Source organism: Myodes glareolus, chromosome 9 (assembly GCF_982192425.1).
Source record: "Myodes glareolus chromosome 9, mMyoGla1.1, whole genome shotgun sequence".
NCBI lineage: Eukaryota > Metazoa > Chordata > Mammalia > Rodentia > Cricetidae > Myodes > Myodes glareolus.
Window position 1 is genome coordinate 91,250,300 of NC_142034.1, and position 23,424 is coordinate 91,273,723.

The following is a 23,424-nucleotide window of genomic DNA, read 5'->3' on the forward strand; positions in this document are numbered from 1 at the left end:
AGTCCTAGCAGAGTTAACTGTATTATTTGTTGTCCAGTCTCTTTGCAATGGGAAAATGTAAGGCTTATCTGAAGTAAGGCTGGAGTAGTCTGTGAGGGCAAACCATCTCAGCAAGCAGCCTTGAAGCTGTTTGGACGCAGAACTCTGAGGAAACTGAGATGCTGGATCACCTGAGCCACTTGTTTTCACTGGCCCCCTTATTCTGAAAACACAAACTTTCAAAGATAACACACTATCTACATTAACACAAGTGTGGAATGTGCAGTTGCACAAGTCAGTTAAGGATGATTTTTTTGTTCTACGTTTGAGCAGGTAAAAGGCATTTGCCAACCTCATAAGTTTGTTTGCACTGTATAATCAAACTAATATAAATCTCTATCCATATCATATGAAAGGATAGCATGCAATAATAAGTCATGAGGACTCTGTAGCCAACAAGATTTATCCCAACATGTCTCATCTCATCTCAGAGCTAGTCCCAACATGGGATGGGAACATGTCACCTGTCCTGCCATTGTTTTTGGCTTCCTCCCCCATGTCTGTAGCCAAGATACTCAGAAGGTCTCCCCCAGTCAAGTTTAATCTCCCTTAATCTAGAAGAAATCCAGGCTTTCATTTCATGGGGAAAGGATTAAGGGGGGGCGAGTTTGTTTATAATGGATACAGTGCATCATGGCAGGGGAGGCATAGCAGCTGGGGTCCATCCATGGCATCGACATCTTGTGGCATGGCTTGTTATATCTTGGCAGATCAGGAAACAGAGAAAGACCAGAAGTGGAGTCAGCCTATATTCCTGAATGCCTATTCATACGACTCCACATCCACTAGTTAGGTCATGGCCAGAAGGTGCCACAGCCTTCTCATATACCACCAGCTAGGAGCCAAGTGTTCAAACATAGGGGACAGGGTGGGGGATGGGGTGCTTTACATTGAAACCATGATGACCATTGTCACTACCATTACCACCACCACCATCGCTACCATCATCACTACCACATCACAGTTATCACCACAATCACCATCATGGCCACTATCATACCATTATCACATGACCATCACCATCATTCCCACAGTCACTACAACATCATCAATCCTCGTGATCAGATCATCCAAATGCCTGAGACTATAAAACATTTCACTTCCCATCCTTTCTGCCTTCCCTGTCAAGTTAAGTACCACCTTTCTAAGCCTCAATGTTCTCAGACACGGAGGATTTGTAAGTCCCATTTGCCAAAAGAGCCTGGACCAAGGAGCTCTTTTCCCACCAGTCCCCTCCTTCCTGAGCATCCAGCAATGATGCAGGTTTGCAGGTGCAAACCTGTCCCCACAACAGGGCAGACTCTCTGCTTGAGAACACCGTGAACTCTGACCCTGAGCCAGCATCCTAGCAGAAAGTTCAAACAGAATAAAGACAACCACAAGGCAACAAATATAGTAAGACTTGTACGTAAATACAGACTTGCTAGACGGCGGCATAGACCGTTTATATGAACTTCTGGAGGTATCTCCGTGGCACTATGGACAGCACCAGACTCATGAATTACCTGCTCCAAGGATCTTCTCTAAGGAGAAGGCTTTTAGCTGAGATCTAAATGAAAAGGAAGCAGCCATGCACACAGCCATGCACATGCTGAGAGAGACGTGTGCTGGGCAGAGAGAGGGACAGTACGTGCAAAGGTCCTGGGGCAGGAACAGAGATGGAGAACACTCCTCCAGCTGGTATGTAGGGCAGAGAAGCCTAATCCAAAGTAGCAGGAGTGGGAGCCCTACAGCCACAGCAGAGTTTGTGAGATTTTGAGGACAGTAGTAGCCACCCAAGTCTTGGCAGGGAAGTGGGCTGATCTCACTTGTGTGTTAAGAGATGGGCCGGTCTTGTGTGGCAGATGAGTTAGCTCCAGTGGAAAGGCAACAGCCTAGCTATTCCCAGCACCCCGGGCTGATCCGTGCATGTCACTACCCTGAGGCCACATAGACAATGTTGCCAGGTGCTGGCTATGCTCTTTGCCCTCCAGCCACCTTTCCAGCATTGTCCCATGGCCATGCCTGCCCTGCAGAGCTGCCAGGCTATCCTCAGGGGCAGGCTTCTTCTTGTTCAGGTGAAGACCAGAGATGATGGTGCCTGGGAAGGGGCAGTGCGGCCTTTCCACTCCGTGCCAAGTGGCTCCGGTACACTTTTCAAGATTGCACATGCTTTTACCCTGGCTCCTCCAGAAGAGACACACTTTTGGATGTGTTTTGAAAAATATTCCATATGCTAATGGAATGTCACCATCTGCCAAAGAAGGCAGAGCTGTTTTTAAAGGAAAAACTATTACAGAAATGAGGTATTCACAGAAGGGCACTAAAGAGCCGACCTGTCGCTGACCTGAGGCTGACCCGGGCCACCTGTGTTACCAACATGAAAAGGGGCAAGAAAGTCTGGGACCAACCCCCCTTCTACCCTCTCTTTCTCTCTCTCCCTCCATTTTTCCTCCACTCCCTCCTCCCCCCTTCTTGGAGACATGATGAAATTTCCTGAAACAAAACCTCACAGCCCATTCTACAGACGGCTTTTGCCTTTGGTGGAACAGTCCCCATGGCCCCTTTTATCTCCTGTTCCTGAGGTGCAGACCTGGCCCTGGGCTGTTTGTGCAGATGGGCCTCAGGAACGTTCCCAAGGAGGGAGCCAGCAAGCAGGAGCCAGGGAGAGGTTGGAGGTTGTCATGGGATCCTGGAGTCCTGGAAGGAGTCTGAGGCCAGATTAGGTGTCCAGTGTGTGAGCAGCAGACAGCCGCTGCTCCCAGGGAGACGCCTGCTTTCTGGCTCTGTCTGCACTACTTTCCCCTCAACCCCTGTGTTCCTCCAGACTCAGGAGCAACCACGAGCCCCTTTTCTAGGCAGCTCTCTGATCAGTACCTCTCTGAACACCTCCACTATTCAAACTCAAAAGCATTACGTCCACACACACCTTCCCCACATCTTCCTTTCTCCTTTCCGGGGAACTGGAAGCCCACTCCAGGGCTGCCCTACCTCAGGGTCTTTCCAGGGAACTGGAAGCCCACTCCAGGGCTGCCCTACCTCAGGGTCTTTGCGTCTCTGTAGCCTCTCCAGGAACATCTTTTCTTGACTTAGCATGTATCTGACTCCACACCATTGAGGTCTTGCTCACGTGTCCCAAACCTTCTCCAACCCCTGCCCGCATGATCAGTTCATAGCTCTTACTCGTCGTAATTTAGCTGGTCATTCATGTGTTTGGGTGCACTGGAGCAGGTACAGGGGACTTCTTATGGAATGCAAGCCTCATGAGAGCAGGGACTGTTTCCCCTTTCTGCTACAGCGCCACTTAATGGAAAATGGGAGACGCGCACCCAACATGGGAGGGAGTCTTTTCACCTGCTCTACCTCCCCGCCACAGGCAAGCCCTCACCTCTACCTTACCCAACCCCTGCCACCTCCTGTGTTTTTCCTTATTCTAGACCTCAGCATCCTTCTCCTGAATTGGGACAGGTGACACCCTGCTCACTAGCACAGGACAGAGCCTGAGCACCCTGTCCCTTGCACTCAATCACACTTGAGTGTTGACCCAGGCACATCACACACAATAGCAATCAAGAATGCACGCCAGAAGCCAGGTGTGGTGGTGTATGCTTTTTAATTTCAGCACTCAGAGGATGGAAGCATGTGAATCTCTATGAGTTCAAGGCCAGCCAGGGCTACACAGCGAGACCCTGTACAACAACAAAACACATGCCAAGGATGTGGAAGGGAGGGAGGAGAGATGAGCAGAGGGTCCGTCAGCATAAAGAGACCCCACAGCCTGAAGCCTGGTCCCTCTGTAAGGGGCAGAGGTGTGGGTAGGACTCTGCTGGTATCATGGCACCCACAGAGCATGGATAGAGAAGCAAGGGACCCCGACAGACGCCAGCTGTGCCTACCAATACGACAGAAGCAATCTAGGCAAGGCACTCTCCCATCTTTCCCACAGAGGGCATAATGTACAGCCTAGACCCTGCTTGCAAACTCAGGGTTGCAGGGGGGGGGGGGGACGGGCAGTCCTAGGCTGGCTTGAGCACCTGCGTCTGCCCCCTCCATGCCATCCCAGGCACCGCTATGCCCGACTGAGCACACGCTCAGCTATTTGAGTGCCACCGACAGAGCTACCAGGAGTCATTTTTAAGTGACACCACTCAGTCCCTCCAGTACTCTAGACAACCTGTTTCCTAGTCGTGAAAGCTCAGGTTCTAGGCAAACGGATGTCCCTGCTTGCTGGCCTCCCTGCTCACAGATGACAGAGCTCCAGTCCTAGGCGAAGGTTCTGGGCCCAAAGCTGCCCTCTCCTCTGCCAGCTGCTAGTGAGCAGCCCTTGCAGGATGCAGCCTGCAAGAGAAGCCAACTGGTACCAAGGGTATTGAGGATGGGAGGGAGACCTCCCCAGGACACTAGGCTAGGATGTTTCTAAGACCCAAACCCTGGTCTTCTAAGTCCTGGGTTCTCCCAGGCCAGCCCAGGAAGAAGTTTCAGACTAGTGACAAAGCCAAGCCGCTCCTGGAGAGGATTGGAGGCAGGTGGGGAAGAGTAGAAAGCCAGGAGCAGTGCGATTCCATTTACTCAACTCTCGCAGCTGAGAAACCACCAGGGCCAAGTTAGGCCTGCCTGCCCTGCCACGTTCACACAGCTAGGCCTATACAGCCGCGCTCTTGGATCTGTGAGCTAGATCAGAGGCTCACGTGGGGCGCTGTGGGCACACCCGTGATTCCAGTACTTGGGAACAGAGGCAGGAGGATTACTGTGAGCACAAGGACAGGTTAGGCTACAGAGGCCATTCCAAAAACAAAGAGATTTCAAGGACCCATCTTTCCTCAGGCAGATGCTGGTACCCGAAAAGAGTCAGCCATATGTTCCATGATAGCGGGGTACCCACTGGGTATTAGGCAGCTTAATGCAAGGAACATACAGGAGTCTGGAGACTTTCGAGCTCTGCAGAGAAAAGCTAGCCTCCTGGTAAAGACCAAGTCAACCCCACAACCTAAACCCTGCCCTGCTTTAACCCAAGTCCAGCAATGGGAAACTGTAATCCGGTTCTGGGCTCCTTTGTTTTGTTTTGTTTTGTTTTGCTAAGATTTATTTATTTATTATGTATACATCCTGTCTGTGTGTATGCCTGCAGGCCAGAAGAGGGCACCACATCTCATTACAGATGGTTGTGAGCCACCATGTGGCTGCTGGGAATTGAACTCAGGACTTTTGGAAGAGCAGGCAATGCTCTTAACTGCTGAGCCATCTCTCCAACCCTCCTCTACTCTTTTGTTAATTACCTCTTTACAAATATGTTGAGTGACTGCACAAGATGCTACAAGATCTATCTATCATCTATCTTGCCCCTTTCCTCTATAAGCTCCACAGCCCTTCACTGACACAGTGAATCAGCAGATCACTAAAAAGTTTACAATCCCAGTAGTTCAGAAACACAAGCTGAAGAAGCTGGCTTTAAAAAGGAAAAAAAAAAAAATTGCCAGAAGCTGGAGAGATGGCCTAGTTCTCAGCACCCAAATGTAGCTCACAACTGCCTGCAACCCAGCTCCTTCTTCTGGCCTCTGCAGGCACTGCATAACTTGGCGCACAGACCTACATACAGGCAGGGGGCGCTGGCTAGTTTTATCACCTTGACACTCATATGAAAGGAGGGAACCTCAGTTGGGAAAATGTCTCCACTCCATATTACCTGACTACAGGCAAGCCTCTAGGGCATGTTCTTGATTAAAGATTGACGTGTGAGTGCCCAGCCCACTGTGAGCAGGGATATCATAGGCTGATGGTCCTGGTAGAAGAAAATAGACTGAACAAGCCAGCAAGGGCAAGCCAGTAAGCAGCAATCCCCATGGCTTTGGTTTCACTTCCTGCCTCCAGGCCTAAGCCCTTCCCCCAAGTTGCTTTTGACCATGGTGTTTTATCACGATGACAGAAACCAAGACAGACAAAATGCTCACATACAAAATAAAAAGACATCGTTTTACCCCCTAAGACAGGGTTTCTCTGTGTAACAGTTCTGGCTGTCTTGGAACTCACTTTGTAGACCAGGCTGGCCTCAAACTCAGAGATGCGCCTGCATCTTAAAAATAAGTGCTTCTGGAAGTTGGGAGAGATGGTCTAGATTTCCGGGTTACCTTGAAACCTTGAAACTCTGGCATCGCTGGGTCTGCATTCCTGGAGTCATCTTGTCTTGTGCCTTCCTGACAGGCAGCAATGACCCTAACCAGAAAAGCCCAGCAGCTAACAGGGAGAAGGATCGTGAGCCCGCCAAATGGCTGGTGGGAATCTTTACTACTTAGAGGACAAGCAGGCTGGAATGGCAGGGCAGCTCATCTCTGATGGCAGTTGAGGGGTACGAGACCCTCAAACCCCAGCACAGGAAGAAGGATGAAAGCAGGGAGGAAGGGAGTCTTTACCAGCTCTGGGAGAAAAAAAGAGGCCAGGATCTGTCTTAGTTAGGGTTTCTACTGCTGCAAATAAACATCATGGCCAAAACCTAAGTTGGGAAAGAGTTTATTCTACTTACACTTCTGCATTGCTGTTCATCACTGAGGGAAGTCAGGACAGGAACTCACACAGGGCAGGATCCTGGAGGCAGGAGCTGGTGCAGAGGCCGTGGAGGAGTGCTGCTTATGGTTTGCTTCCCCTGGCTTGCTGGGAGGACCACCCGCAGTGGGCTGGACCCTCCCCCACCAATCACTAATTAAGAAAATGCCCTACAGGCTTGCCTGCAGCCCGATCTTAGGGAGGCATGTTGGAGGCATGTTCTTAATTGACGTTCCCCCTCTCAAATGACTTTAACTTGTGTCAAGTTGACATGAAACTATCCAGTACAAGATCCAAGCTGCTATTCCACCCTCCCACTCCACCCCCAAACCACACTGAGAGTTTATCCCTTGCTGTTCCTAAGAACTAGCCCAAACCATAGGGAACGGCTTACTTGTATTTAACAGTTGGGCAAGAAACAACCCAATCTCCACTTTCAATTGAACTGGCAAAAAGATATATTCTTATAACCAAACACTAAGCCACTGAACAAGAATGGCATGGGGTGATCACCACAGAGGGGGAAGGGCGGGTTGTAAATTAGTTTTCTCATCCAAGCTCAAGTGATAAGGTCATCCAAATGCTCTTCCGTTTCATTGGGAAAGCCCACTCTCACAGCCAGCTCACTTCCTGCACCATTTCAAGAGGAAGGATCCTCTCACCTGGAAGTACTTGGGGCCACTTCCTACTTCACAGATCTCGTGAAGAAATGAGGCAGACAGACCCGCAACGCCCATCTGCTGGCGAGGGGCCCTCAGCTCTTGAGGCTTTCTGGGAGAGCAGAGGTGAGGAATTCCACAGGCCAGAAACACCACCTTCAGCTTTGCCTTATAGACCAGACGACCTTGAAAATCCACCTTTAGGTATGTCGCTTAATTCCTGACAGCACAAAACTGTTTTTCTGAGAAATGTAACAGAAGAGTGGAGTACTGCAACACTTTATTGAGAGTATTGGCTTTGAATCAGTAGCTGAAGTCACAATCGCCATGAAGCCAGGTCAGGTGTACGGCATAATACTCATCTTGATTTACTGACATTACTTAGCAATTTACTGGACAAAGGTCAAACTTTTTTTATTAAGCACATTCCACAGTACAAAGCCGTCATGATAATATCTGTACAATTTAACAGTTTCAATAGCTGTTCAGACACATATTTATTTCAAACAGATAATTGGCAAACATAATTAATTACCAGTTAGAATTAGACTACCCCAGTGCTTTAACACATTAATATAGCAGTAATTTACAGTTGCTCAATTACGGTTAGCAAAATAAAGTCCAGAGTACAACTGGGAATTACTACCGTAATCCCAGAAATTGGAATTCCTTGGGTACCCAAGTCCCCTGCTATAATTTAGTAGGCACAATTCAAAGGTCGTGTGCATATTTGAAGGCCATGATCTCCCAAGGATCGACAGGAACTTCTATATTTAACATGCAAAAACAACAGAAAAGTCCAATTGTTCAGAACTCACTTCCTCCCCTCTCCCTCTCCCCTGGGCATCCTGTCAAACGGATGAAGAGCTGTGAGGTGGAGTGCGCACACCCCCCCTTAAGGACAGGGACCTTCTTTCGATATATTTGAGCCCCCACCTCTCAGAAACAAATGTAGAAGCATGTGAGGAACGATGTATCAAAACAAACAAGAAAAAGAAAGAAAGAAAAGAAACCAACATCTAAAAAGCATCACCAACCCAGTAAACAAATCACCAACACACAGAGCCCACAGCCGTCACAATGCCAGGGCTCCTAGAGTGTGCTTCCATGGGAAGAGGCTCCATCCACAGGGAGGGCTGGTTGGTCCTTTAAAGGGAACTGACATTCCTTCATCTTTGGAAACAATGGTGAGGGGCAAATCAAAACCTAATCTTGAAAGAGGGAAATCATGTCAATCAATGTCCTGTCTGTGTCTCTCTCAGCCGGGAGCTCTGAGGACTGAGGTGCTGAGTGACAGCAGAGCTGACGGGGCCTGAGGCTGTGCTCCACATATGAGTGCCATGACCTCAACGCGGGCTCTGAACAGCTGACCTGCTCCGCAGGCTCTAACTCAGCAGCCTCCAACAGAGTGCAGGGAGCCCCAAGCCAGGAGCCCCGTCAACGGGGCTGCCTTCTCCCTGTCTCAGGGTTACTGCCACAGAGAAGGATGCTGGACAGAAAAGCCAAGGATCACCATGATGAAGTGATGACCCCCAGCTCTCAGGAAGGGTACATATGAGGAAAAGAACAGTGACATGGAGACCGCACAGATACCTGTCCACTGCAGATGCCACAAAGCAAGTAACATCGTGTTAGACTCCTGCAGTCCCATGGGAAAGCACAGCACACAGAAGACAAAGGAAGGGCGGGTGAATACTGCAGGACAGCTCTAGGATCACAGCAACCCTGGAGCAGGGCCCCGCCCACCTGCGCTAGTAACACACTCCGCAGCAGTGTCTCTGCTGCAGGCCGGCACGGCAATTGTTATGTACATTATATCTACATGCGGGACAGTGTTTTAAATTAGGAGGCAAGCACGTGGATAAAGGTGTTACTCTACCAAATACGAAGAAATAATGAGGGAACAGAGAACAGTTAATAAAAGAAAACAGCTACATTACCTGTGGAGAGGCAATATAACTCGCTTATTCTTTAAATTAAAAGAAACTGGTACAGAAAGAAAGTGAAATCATAAAAATCCTAAAATAATCCAGAGCTGTCCATTGTCCGACACATTCCTATGCACGTCAGAATACAGTGGCCTGAGGGTCTAAGGAGAAGCTGCTGCTGCTGCTGGAGAGGAAAGCCCTGAACACCCAACATTCACCAAGAATGCAATGCTGACTTTAGTACCAAACCAAGGTGCAAAGCGATGTAAATTAGAGACAAGACTTCTCCGGACGGTCGCTCTGCTTCTGAAGAACAGGCCATGTGTCCTTCCCGTGAACACGTGCATCGGAAGCGTTGGGTTCTTCACTGAAGGGAGGGACATGAGCTGCTGCTCTACTTGCAGCTGGTAAGCTGAGCTGTCCTTCTACAAGTAGAGCCGGGGGCGGCGGTGGGAAATGTTGGGGCTTGAAGAGTGGGGCTGCTTTGTGTCTACCCAGCATCTAGAACCAATTCCAGCCCCAGAATTCAGCTGTGAACGAACTCCCTTAGGCATGTGTAGCCATGTAGCCAGTAGTTCAAGATCAGGAAACCCTGGAGAAGAAAGGAGAACAGACATTAATTGGACAGGACATGGGAGAGACACAGAGGGCAGGCTCAAGAAAGAAAGGGAGGGAGGCCACGCTCTGAAGATTTCAGATTCTGCCAGGTGGATTTTTCAATGGACTTACAAAGAATCTTCCAAGAGGAAGTAGCGAGGGAGAAACTGGCTGTTTAGGCAGACACAGTGTTAACACATGGGAGACCAGGAGCAGTAAACATCTGAGTGGCTCTCAGATTCCTGCTGATGGCCTCCCCCCCCCGCCAAACACACAGCAGGTGTCAGCAGCCCACCATTCCTGGCAGTCACTTAGGATCAGAGCTGTTCCTTCAACCAGCACTACTGGTCAGAGTGAGTCGTCCAGGGCAGCACAGATCTGCCACTGGTGGTAAGATTCTTGATTCTGAAAAGGCTCCACAGGGCTTGGCTGACATGTTACAGGCTTTGTCCCAACTACTCAATTCTGCCTCTGAAGCACAGACACAGCCACAGTAAATGTGACAAATGAGCACAGCTACGCTCCAATCGAACTGACTTTATGGAGGTTTTTACATGACATCAAGTTTTCTTTTTGATATTTTTCAAGTGTTTAAAATATAAGAACTATTTTTGGCCTGGAGTGGCACAAAAAACAAAGCATACAACAGGTAAATTCAGTGCTTGGCCACAGTGTGTTAGCCCAGAGTCACTTACGGGACTCAGAATCTTGACTAAAGAATATCTGAAATGATGGGACTTTGGGTGACTTAGTATTAGTTCTCAATCTTTCCATCCCCACAATGTCTCAATTTTATACATGGATGTTTTGTACTTTTTAATAAAAAAGAAAATACTAGTAAAAAGCTACAAAGAATTAATTAATGTTTTTAAATTAAGAGAATTTCAACCACAAGTCTTGATATACATATAATCATAGAAATATGGGTAGGTATTAAGTCTACGAAGTGTGATTTGCACAGAATCCAGTGGCCCCTGGCAATCTTCAAGTTGGGAATGCTGCTCTCAGTAGTTATGGGTATCTGGGATGTGAGCAAGTGGGCCATCCTTCATGCTTCTAAACTAAGCATATTGGTGAGCATATTCTGTCACCAACAGTGTAATGGCTCTGTAACTAGAGCAAAGGACTTGCTTCCCAAAGCACCTGCGACCCTCACCATGAAGGATGGCTTTCAAGGCTCACAGCACACTTCAGTGATCTCTCCTTTCGGAGATAGCAATGAAGAGTGGACTGTGGTGGTGGGAAGAAGAGAAATCTGGACTGTCCTTGTGTGTGCACATGGCACCTGTCTGTCTGTCACAGAACCTAGGGTCTAGGGAAAAAAGGTTGATTCCTGCACTCAAAAATCAAAGCTGAAGTTGTCCTGGTGCATAATGGCCATGAGCATTTTGGAAATCACTTAGGGAGCCAGTTTTTAAGACAGCAACCACATTCCTCACCTGTTAACGCTGATGGGAAAGCCCAAGGTGTGCAGGGTTCTATCGTGGAACCACCCGGATCTCACCTGCTAGGTCCAGAAGAGGCTTGTTCACATCACCAGGGAATTCCCAGAAGGAAGGGAAAGCCCACAAGCAAGGCCTTGAAGAGCCCAGACAGGGCTAGGGTTTTAGCACACTCACCAGATTGGGCCAAAGTGCAGACCGCTATCTGGAGATGTAGGTGTAGGTTCTAGAGGGAGAGCGTGTCTCATTCTGGGCACTGGGAGGCACGTTTAAGAAATCCCAAATCAAAATAGTGTCATCGTGAGAACTGCTGATGATCTGAAACTCATCAAACTGCAGCCGAAACACACGTCCAGAGTGTTCCTGCAAAAGAGCAGCTTGCTGAGCAGTGCGTCCTTACAGCCCCACCCCAGAGCCAGGCTCCAGCTCCAGCTCCAGCTGAAAAGCCAGCATGTATCCGAGCTTCCTGCATGGCTTCCCAGACACTGAGCTGTGCCCTTTCTGAGAACAAGCTTTGCTTTGCCTTCTAGGTTTTTCTTTTCTTTTTAAATTACAAACATTATGTCTTATATTATGACCAGTAATGTGTCACAGAAGAAAAGCTACGTGATCACCTCAGAGGCCGTCAGAGTTATCCACTCAGGATACACTGTAAAATCAGAAGGGTGAAGTTGCTATAATTTTTTTTGGGGGGGGGGATTCAAGATAGGGTTTCTCTGTGTAACAGCCCTGGCTGGCTTAGAACTTGCTTTGTAGACCAAATGGCCTCAAACTCACAGAGATCACCTGCCTCTGCTTGCGGGTGCTGGGATTAAAGGTGTGTGCCACCACCACCCAGACACTATATCTATATATCTATATCTAAATATCTTTTTAACCATAACTAAGAACCACAGCAGACATCAACACTCATGGTGAAAGCAAGAGTGGCCCACTGCAGTTCTGCCTGTCTGGTCTAGTCCATACAGGAAATAAGAAAATGAAAACACTACTGCTGGAGCTAGAGCGAATGCTCAGTAGTAGTTACTCTTACAGAGGACCCAGACTCAGTTCCCAGCACCTATATGGTGGCTCACAAGCTCCATAACTATAGTTCCTGGGATCCAACAGGCACACAAGGTGAATGCACACTCAAGTAAGCAAAACATTCACAACATTTTCACGGAAAGCCCATCACTGTTTTCAGATGTCTTCTCAAAAAATCTAACAGAATCAGTATTAGATATCAACAGCTTTGATAACATTACAAAAGACTGACATATCAAAATAAAGCACTAATTTGGTCTTAAAACAACCAAGCTATTCTGCTATCTGCACTGACATGAATGAGTAATCACTTGGAGGTCATTAAGTTAGTACAATAGGCCAGGCACAGACAGATAAGAATTCCACAAACCATGGATTCTCACAGAAATGAGACAAAAAAGAGGATACCAGAGTGGGAGATGGGAGAAACCTAGATGGAGCAAGAAAGATGGGTCGAATTCAATGTTCAAAGGGTCCAAAGTTTTGGTTAGAGTGCAAGAACCCCTGTTAATCAGCCACTGAATTACTGTGTGACCATAGCAAAAAGCAAAGTGTTGTGTACTTCAGAATTTATGAAGAGTAGCTTTGCTTTTTTTGTTTGTTTTTGTTTTTGCAGGTGGGAGACAGAGTCTTATGTATCCCAGGCTGGCCTCAAACTCACTATATAGCCAAGGATAACTCCTGATTCTCCTGCCTCTACCTCCCAAAAACTGAGATTACAGGTCTGAGCTACCACACTTGGTTTAAAAACAGATTTTTAATATTTCTGCCACAAAGAAATTAAAATTGATGGGCTCATAAATTAAAATTGATGAACTCATCATTAATAGGCCAAAATATCACACTATATACTTTAACAATACACAATTATTTATTAATTCAAAATAAACTTTAAAAATTAAAGTGTCCCTATGTGGCAAAACAATAGTGCATGTACCACAAGGGGATGATAGATTCTACCTTAGCAGCACAAATGTAACACGGGGCCGGGCGGTGGTGGCGCACACCTTCAATCCCAGCACTTGGGAGGCTGAGACAGGCAGATCTCTTGTGAGTTTGATGCCAGCCTGGTCCACAGAGCAAGTTCCGGACAGGCTCCAAAGATACAGAGAAACCCTGTCTTGAAAAATCAAACCAAACCAAACCAAACCAAACAAACAAAATAACAAAGTAAAAAATAAAAAGCAACACAGCCGTATACTGAAGACTCCGCCAAGCTACATGAGGGTGCCAGCCCACCTCCAGAGGACCCTTTATTATACTAATAAAGATGCTATATTCCTTGGTCAAAATTACCCATGATTCCCTGAAAGCATGGTACAAGACACAAGCTTACAAGCTTTCCTGGGTATCCCCATCCATCCCAACAAATCACATACCACCAAGGTACGCAGACACAACGTGCTTGCTGGGGCCCGAGGGTCAAGAGCAGCTTGCAAGTCCCAGACTTTAATCTTCCTACAAGGGAAAAATGAGACTGGGATTAATGCAAAAGTTAACATTGTCTACATATCCATGACAAGCCAGCGTGCATCTGAGTCTCCACCAAACCCGGTGAGCAACATGCTGATGTTTCTAAGTTTCTGAACTTAGATTTTGAGTGCCTGATTTTGGGGAAACTTTCCAAGAGTTCCTGAAACTTCAAAGGGATATTACTGTTAAGGAGATAAACAGGCAGAGGACTTTGGGTTCCTAACTAGATATCTATGTCACAAAATTCATTACTTGGGTAACTGAGTATGAGATCCCTAGAATGTCTTTCTCCAAATGAAATGTTTAGATGGGCACTAATGCCCAGTGATCAAGCATATATAATGCAGGACTGGGGCTTATAGGCTCCATTTGTCCTTGAGAACAAAAGAGAAAAGAGGAAATATATGACTAAGTTCAAGCAGGGGAGGGTAATGGTGTTCCTGGTTTATTTATAATTAAGGTGGTTTAATTCCCTGTGTGTATGTACATGCATGGTCACATGCACACGGGTGTAGAGTGAGTGCTCTCCTTCACCAGGGGTTCCAGGTTGAACTCAGGTTGCCAAGCTTGTGCAGCAAGCACCCTCAACTACTCTTTCTATTTCTGGCGATAGTTAGACCATAAGCTAGAACTCAAGTGCCTGGCTATGGTGTGACTGAGGCAAGCTTTACTTCAACTTTCTGGCCCTGGGCATCCTCACCCGACCCACTGGTATGTCAGATCTTTCTCACACAGAGTCCAGCACGCATAGAGTTCTTTATTAATAGACAACAGTTTTGTTCCTGACAAGACTACAGTCATGCATGTGCAGACTAAACACATACCCATCATAGGCACCGCTGACAATCCTCTTGTTATCAAAACGGATGCATCGGACCAATTCTTCGTGCCCCTCTAGGACTCTTAGACAGGCACCACATTCAATATCCCATAGCCTTAAACAAGAAGCAGTCATCCATGAAACAAAATCCCACGTGACTCACGCCTTCCCCACGTCTGTACACCTGTTTCATACGGGTAAGACTTTTCATTCTCCTTGAATTCCATATTCTCATCTTACTCCTGGCTCATATCACATACATACAGCTAAACCGAGTTCTAACATTTGTGCTTTCAGCACTAATTTAGGCAGAAGCCTCACTTTATGTTATATTTTATGTAATTTGAAACTTTTAAAAGACTTTTTTAAAAAATCAACTCAACATAGCTATTTCAATTATGCTAAGTGCCTGGGAATTCTTTTGGTATCTCAGTTGATAAATCCAGAGCTTGGTGGCTTCGGAAGAGCTTTCCTTGACAAGACATGAACTTGGGGCAGGAAAGGAAGAAAGCATGTACACCAAGGAAGGACAAGGAGATCACACAGAGGCAGGAACTCTAGTCCCAGTGGTCTGTCTTCAAATAATGACGAAGCTCAGTAGTGTTTGTGTGTGTTAGATATCAGAGTTGCTTGGTTCCTAAGGGCTGTGTATCAGACTCGCTGGGTGTGCAGTGTCTCAGAAAACCAAACCACTGGCCACACCAAGCCTTCTCCTGTGCATAATACATAGGATATAAACTCATATGTGTTCTAATTCTGTAGAAAGAGACTCTTTCGGTTTTGTTTCCTACTGATGAGGTTTTTTTGTAATAAATAAATAAGTAAATAAACAAATAAACCAATATCAATTTCTACGCACCGGATGGTGTTATCTGATGATCCACTAACAACCAGCCGGTCTCTGTACTGCAAACAGGCGATACCCCGCTTATGCCCATTCAGAGTGCGAACAAACTCACAAGTGCTCGTGCTCCACACCTGTGGACAGACAGCAGCGCTGTTAGAAGACACCAAATTCTGCCACAAGATACCTTGAGAGAGCTGGGCAGGGAGATGTATTCTACAATCCTAGCATTCAGGAGGCTGAGGCAGAAGGATGGCAAGCTTAAAGACAGTGTGATTGCATAGTGGAGGCAGTGGGATCCAAGAATGATCCCAAATGACTGGCCATAAACTTTCTTCTTGGCTAACAATGGCTAGGTAAAAACTGGACAGCGCAAGCTTTCCTGGCTGTGGGTAATGAAACTGGAATGAAATACAGGGGAGTTTAGGAGTCTCTAAACTTTGAGATTTTCACAAAGACAACATCTAGAAGGCGCAGGTATTTTTGTGTGGAGGAAAGTCTATGTCAGATTCTGTTTTCACACTAGCTCACATGTCACACTTCATGTACTGACATACAAAATCTTCAACGTCTGTATCCTCATCAGTTTCTGGAGTAGCACCATATATTTTGCCACGTGACTCCTAACATTCCATACATGAAATAAATACTCCCCTCTTGTGAATCTGCCTGTAATATGCAGAGATGTTCACAGGCACACTTACCATGTGATGAGCCAAACAAGAAGACACAGTCACTGGAGTTTCTGAGCTGGTGAGCCAGCTGCATTTGCAGCTCAGTGGAATGAGCAGGTATTTCTAAGCCCATCCCCTTCAAATGGAGTTACCCCCAAGCCCATGCCATATACAAAAATTTAATTCAAAATAGATCAAAGGTCTCAATGGAAGAGCTGAAATTTATACAACCCTCGGGGAGGAGGAACAAAGAGTAAATCTCTAGTGTCGGGCAATGGTTTCTTAGGTATAACAACAAAAGCACACACAACACACAAAAAATATCATCAATATTAAAGTTATTTGTGATTCCAAGGATGGTCAACAAAGTGAAAAAGCAAAATCATTTATCTGATTAAAGAGCTCATTTCCAAGGTATTTAAAAAAAAACTTTTTTAAAAAATTATAACTCAACCAGAAAAATAAAACTAAGTTTTTAAATGGGCTTAAGATTTAAACACATTATCCAGAGCAAGTACATAGTGGCCAGTAAGACACCACTAGCCACCAAAGAGTGCAAGCCAAACTGCAGATACTCCTGCAGTACACAAGAGCGACATACAAGACCCGAACAAGTGTTGGTGATCTCACCACAGAGGTGTCTTCTAATTAGGTCCAAGTGCTCCTGACTGTCAGGGGCTGCTCTTGTCCTGACTGTGATGTGGTTAAGTTAATGCACACAAAATCTACTGGTTCAGCTTCCAGACACCTAAGTTTTGATGTGATACGGCCCATGATCTGTGGGACAAGTTACCAGAGCACAGAGCACTGCCCAGTACCAGTCACTAGAACGTTGTTTGTTTGCTTACTTATTTGTTTGTTTGTTTTTCAAGACAGGGTTTCTCCATGTAAAAGCCCTAGCTGACACTGTCCTGGAACTAGCTCTGTAAAACTAGCTGGCCTCGAACTCACAGAGATCCACCTACCTCTGCCTCCTGAGTGCTGGGATTAAAGGCATGTGCCACTAACACCTGGCTAAAACATTCTTAAAACCAGCACAAAGCCTTATGCTAGCAGGACTATAATATGAGACAGTGACACTGGAAAACCATTTGGCAGTTCCCTGGGATGTTAATCAATTAAGAGAACTAAAAGAATGTGCAGAGGAATGGGCAAATGTTTACAGCAACATCATTTATATTGCCAGCAAAGGGAAACAAACAACAGTGCACCAGCACATAAGGGGGAAACAAAGTGTCATTTGCTTAGAGTGAAGACACATTTGGCCATCAGAAGCAACAAAGCACTGGTCTGTGTTAAACCCTATGTTACATGAGAAAGCCAGATACAAAGGACCACAGTGTATAGGATTCCATTTACATGAAATGTCTAGAATAGGCAAATTCAGAGACAGAGGGTAGAATGCTGAATGTCAGGAACATGTGGTTGACTCTCTTGCATATTTAGTGCTGTAGTGTTTACAAACTAGGCTGGGGTAATGTTATACAAAGATGTAAATGCGCTAATATTACATTTGGAAAAGGCAAATCTTCAGGTATGGAAATTATAGACAATAAAGCTATTAATAAATATGTAAGAAATCTGGAAGGATCTTATGAGGCCTTACTGATGAACTACTGGCTACTGATAGATTCTGAGAAGGAGGGGGAGTCACTGTCTGTAGCTGTGCACCCACCTCTGAGCCCACTAGGCTCCAACAGACAACTCTAAACCCACAGTCCCCAGTCAACACTGGTCAAACTCGGTGGATCACAGAACAAAATGAACAGAGACGAAAATGGGAAAGAGATCTATGGGAAAATGGAGAATAGGAAAGCAGGAGACAGGGTGAAAATGGTCAGTATGAACCATACTGAAATTGTTAATGAATCAATTTAATCATGAGTATATATATATATATGTATATATATATGCATGCACGCGCACACACACACACACACACACACACACACACACACACACAGTGATAGCTAAACTTTAAATAAGTTAACACAGATAAGGGAATCAGAACTGAATTTCCCATACATCTTAGTCTACAATTGCTGGCCACATTTTGCCTTTCATCTGTCCCAGCCCCCAGCTTAGCTTCTTGAAGACATGGACATGTCTTGTTCATCCTTCTTTGCCTAGCATCTAACCAGGGCCTATACAATAGCAAGCTCTCAGAAAAGAATAAACCAAACCTAAGCTCCACAGGACCAGTTTGAGCTATGTTTGTGAAACAGATGCTCACCCTAATAAAGTGCCGCGGTAGTGGTGGTGTAAGTGAGGGAATGACGTAAAGCTCCTCCACATACAGCATGCTCAGCTTAGTCTCTGTCCCTTAAAAAGGTGACTAACAGCCAGGTAGTGGTGGTACGCGCCTTTACTCCCAGCACTAGGGAAGCAGAGGCAGGTGGATCTCTGAGTTCAAGGCCAGCCTGGTCTACAGACTGAGTTCTGGGACTGTCAAAATCTCTTACACAGAAAAACCAACAATGTCATTTCATTAAATAGGCAACTGTTTTCTATTGGGACCAATGACTTTTTTCTTCTTGTCTTGTCTGTGGCTCCAGAAGCATGTGAAATGGGAGGATCTCATGAGAGTACACAAAGATTAGACCTTGCCACCCAGGGGGAGCCACCTCTGCCTATTCTCTGCTGTTTACAGATGGAAAGGGTCAGGGCGAACACTGCAGACACACTCACTTTAATGGTCCTGTCTCCAGAGGCAGACACAATGTACTTATCATCAAAGTCTACTACATTGACAGCAGCACGGTGGCCAACCAGGACACGGCGTAAAGTGATATCAGTGGCAGAAGCCATGTCCCATACAGCAATGGAACGGTCCTTGGAACAAGTCACCATCAGTCCATTGCTGAAGCGTAAGTGCAGTACAGCTTCATTGTGATGGATGAGTGTGTTGAGAACTTCACCCGTGTTCACATCCCAGACTCTGGAAGAGAACAGAAAGTTGTGGCACTGAGAGCCGGAGAAAGGTGAAGCCTAGGTTCAGTCTCACACTTAGTGTACCTAGTGCATGCCACCAGCAGAATCCCTGTGCCCCAAGTATATTCCGCCAGACTGCTAACAGCAGAACCCCACAGCCAGGAGCATAGCATACAGCATGCATATCCACAGTATGCAACAGAGCCTGGGCAGCGGCCTCCTTGCTGCTCACAACAGCTAAGGTGCCTTTAGGAAGGAAGCTAAATCTGGCGGGCTCAGGTTTATCTCACTCAGTGTAATTAACTGAGGGATGGCTTCAGGTCTGCACAGGTGACAAAGATCCTTCCAGTCAGTAGGCTTTCAGTGACTTTGACAAATGAAGAGCCCAGGGTGATCCCAAGCTGAAGGTTTTCATTGGCCTCTGGCATGCTGAGGAACCTATTGCTTATTATCTGCAAACTAAGTTGGGGCATTTCAAAGTAATTTTTATTTGACTTATCTGACACTTGAGACATGCAAAGAGTCCCAACATCCTAAGGGATACCCTGACATGAAGCAGAAGATGACCTTGAAGGCTGAGCAGTGTCTTGTGACAAAGCAGCAGCCTAGAGGCCAAATGAGGGCATGGAGAGTAGCTGCGCTGTGGGCAGGGTTAAGCAGAGTGTGACAGTGTAACATGAGACAAGTAGCAGAAAGGGAACATCACAGAAGCCAGGGATCGACTGACAACTGCCCTGTCTCCTCCAAATGCCTGTGAATACGCAATCCTACCAAGCCTCTGAGTCGGCTGAGATGAACTGCTCCTTTCTGTTCCTCGTTCCCTCTCAAACTTCACTACATGATGATGCCCCTTTGTTCTGCTGGACTATCATCAGGTACAGGGAGGTGTGCTCTCCCAGGAGCCGAGGAGCACATCTCAGCAATGCTCCCGTTTTAGTCAGGATACCCAACTACCAGTCACCGCTCCCTTCTGTAATGTCTTTTCCACTCTGCCCTGGAGTGGCAACTAAAAACTAAAGCTTCTGCCATTCACATAAATAAAGTTATGAGTGACCTAAACTCAAGGTTTAAACATGTACTGGTTATGTGACTCCAAGGAAATGTAATCTCTCAGTTTTTTAATACACCTGCAGAGATGAAGACAATGTCTAAGAGGACTCAAGCAGACATCATAATCAAATACATCATCTCTGGCTCTCGGTCCTCACTTTCCCAGGGGTCTACAAATTGCCTGATTCTTTCAGTTTCTGTACCCTTCACACTCCAAGAACAACTGACTTTTTCTCCTGCTTTGGATAGCAGGCTCCTAAGAATAGGAGGCAAGCTAATATAAACAGTTTGATTTTATTGAAGAATACTGCCATCTCTACAGACACAGGAAAAGGAAGAGGACACTTTTATAAAATCTCAGCCTTCTGGACTAATTGTTTAACACGTCTCCATCAAAAAATAGTTTTGATTTACAACAAGTAAAAATATGTACAGAGTAGCATGTGTGTATATATGTAGGTGTGTGTGTGTGTGCACGTGTACGTGCGTGTGTACATGCATGCAAAAATTCCTGAAAATGCATCTCTGTCTCCTCAGGAAAGGTCTTTGAGATCAGAGAATGAAGGCAGACCACTCACCTCACCGTTGAATCTGAAGAACCAGTTACAATGACTCGCTCATCATACTGGAGGCAGAGGACAGACCCCGTGTGTCCCGTTAGCACTTTCAAACATTCCAGACTGGTTTTATCCCAGATCTATTGAGGCAAGATAACCATCAGGGGAATTAGAGCAGACACTTTATACCAAAGTTCTCGTGCACCTTGCACTCTAAATCATAGAGAATGCACACAGGGTGTAGGACAAGATGAGTATCAAACAGATAGAAAATAACAAGAGGAAACAGAACCGGGGCAATACCTAGCTTCCAGAATAGACACGAAGCTTTGCTTAGGTGAACACTTAGCTACCATATTCATTCAATCAGTGGCTTTATAAAGGGGATTTTTTAAAAAAAATAAAAAATAAAATCTGGGAAGAGTCAGCTCACTCTCTGGTAAATCATGTGACAGCCTCTACTAAGATCATCTCAAAATGCATACCCCTGATAGCTTCAAAACTTTTTTTTTTTAAATGGAGTGTCTGTTCCCTGAAAACCCCCCAAAAATTATCAAGAGTTCTTAATAAGAAAATACAATATTTCATTACAAAGTTAAACACTTAAGAATCAGGTTTCCACTCACACAGGTGAAATGCACTTATGTTCCCTGCATGCATGTATTTCCAGAGGCTTCATTCACAATCCTGAGAAGTCATAAGCAGCATGAATACCTCGAGAACTAAATGAATTAGCACACTGTGATGTACCCAGTAACATAGAATGCTACTTTGAATACATTACTAAACAAAGCAAGAGAGTGAAATTAAAAGCACCTGTTACTGAGTATAAGACGTCAAGTTTCAAAAGTTTCTTATGTGTTATGTAGATGCACTAATAGGAAATGCTAAAAGGAGGGAGGGGTGGAGAGACAGAGGGAAGGAGGGCAGGAAGAAAGAATCCTTTATTATAGATATGAATGAAGACAGATGGGAAGACCACTGGATTCCTGAGCATGGGGGTGTGAAAGGGTGATCTCGGGGGCAGGACAAGGAAATCTGAGGAGATCATAAACATAAACAAACAGAGAGCATCAACGTGAATGTGCTCATTCCCAGGAGGGACGAGTGAGGTGAGACCAGGAGATGCCGTCTCTGGTGCTTCTGAATGACAGGAGAGCTGCTGGCCCTGAGAACAGATAGAAATCTATCTATACACAGTAGCAGAGGCCACCCCACACCAGCACTTCAACCCTGAGCACCACTCTAAACTGAGTCAGTAACTCGCCTTGATTGAGTTGTCTCGGAGGCCACTGATGATCTTGTCATCATCGTACTGCAAACAGTAGACACCTTTACTATTTTCAGAGCGGCACTGGATCCTCTGCAAGTTGTGCCGTCCACACCGCCAATTTGATTCTATGGTCTGGAGAAAGGAGACAAGAGGTGGGTTCTGTGAGTCAACTGTTCTGTTAGATTTCACATCCTGGTGTTGCTTCCAGAAGCAGAATACCACCGACACCCCAATTTTGCTCTTTTCCTAGTGAGACATTAGCCAACAACATTTCTTCTGAAACCCTCCCTGCCTACCTGACAGCTGTCATAGGATTTCCAGGGAGTTCTGGGTTATTTCTGAAAAGGACTAGACAGAATTCAGTATGTTTAAAGAACATCATTTGCCCCCAAGATATAAATAAATATTATCTCACTGAGTTACTCCCTAATACCAATTAAAATACTTGGCAAAAGACTGTCCCGTTGCTAAGCCCTATCCTCACAACCTACACGGCAAACTCAAGAGTCATCTGACCACTGGCTAGTACCTGCCAACCACAGATCACTAACTGCACTGGCACATTTAAGCTCCAGCCAGACTGAAATCACTTTAATAAGAATGGAATACTTTGCCTAGTGGTGCACACGCCTTTAATCCCAGCATCTGGGAGGCGGAGGCAGGCCGATCTTGGAGTTGGGGGCCAGTCTGGGCTATAGAGCATGTTCCAGGACAGCCAGAGCTACACAGAGAAATCCCGTCTTGAAAAACCAAAGGAAAACAAAAACAACAAACCCCAAAACAACAACAACAATAAACATGAGATACTTTAGCTCCAGGTTCCATGCACTGTTTGATGAGCTGTTAGCATATTCCCATAACTGAGGAGTAAAAGATCAAGGATGCATGCTGTATTCCAAGGAGGCATCAAGCCAGTGGTGAGGGTAAACACTTGTACTCCAGAACTGGGGAAGCTGAGGCACAAGACAGCACATTCAAGGCCTACCAGAGCTTCACAGTAAGATCCTACCTGTCTCAACCCCAACTCTCTCGCGCTTCTCTCCCTCCCTCCCTCCCTCCCTTTCAGCAGTTAGGCTTAACTTTTTTTCTTGGCATTGTAATGCAAAAGCAATACACAGTCAACAGAAACTGTATTTTGAATTTTGATCATTTCCCTGGCTAGCCACTTGGATGCTGGATGACAGCAGCAAGCCATAATCTGCCACAAGATTTCAAGAGGAAAGCAACTGGAATCTATAGTGCAATTACAAACATGTTAAACACATTTTGACCTATACTATTTAACTACCACGGGTTTATCAGCTGTAATCTCATGGTACACTGAGGAACATCTACATTCTGAACTAAATTTATTTGGCTAAAGATTATGCCAATAATCTTAGTAGTATTTCTCACTGTTTTCCTTTTATAAATAAGGAAACAATTTAACTTGTCTAAGATCACAAAAACAGTAACTTAGAAATCAAACCCAGTTGTGATCAGCCCAGGATTCTGCTAGGAACATAATCGCTAGTATAAAAAGGATGGTCCTAGCTCTTAGGCAGAGAACACAGAACACAAATATATCACTAACAATTCAGAGGGGTGTCCATGCC

General features: G+C 45.8%; 1 protein-coding gene across 5 annotated transcripts in view; it reads right to left on the reverse strand.

Moving 5' to 3' along the window:
* Window positions 1-7,477: 7,477 nt before the first annotated feature.
* Fbxw11 (F-box and WD repeat domain containing 11) overlaps window positions 7,478-23,424 on the reverse strand; it is a 103,285-nt gene continuing 87,338 nt past the window's right edge. For all 5 annotated transcript variants that reach the window (XM_085694843.2, XM_085694842.2, XM_085694841.2 and 2 more), the window contains 8 exons: window positions 21,824-21,961; window positions 20,578-20,696; window positions 18,707-18,956; window positions 15,360-15,478; window positions 14,505-14,615; window positions 13,587-13,665; window positions 11,359-11,544; window positions 7,478-9,734 (listed from right to left, as the gene is read on the reverse strand). In XM_085694843.2, coding sequence (XP_085550969.1) covers window positions 11,383-11,544; window positions 13,587-13,665; window positions 14,505-14,615; window positions 15,360-15,478; window positions 18,707-18,956; window positions 20,578-20,696; window positions 21,824-21,961 — 978 coding nt within the window. In that variant the 3' untranslated portion in view covers window positions 7,478-9,734; window positions 11,359-11,382. The remainder of the gene's footprint in view (window positions 9,735-11,358; window positions 11,545-13,586; window positions 13,666-14,504; window positions 14,616-15,359; window positions 15,479-18,706; window positions 18,957-20,577; window positions 20,697-21,823; window positions 21,962-23,424) is intronic.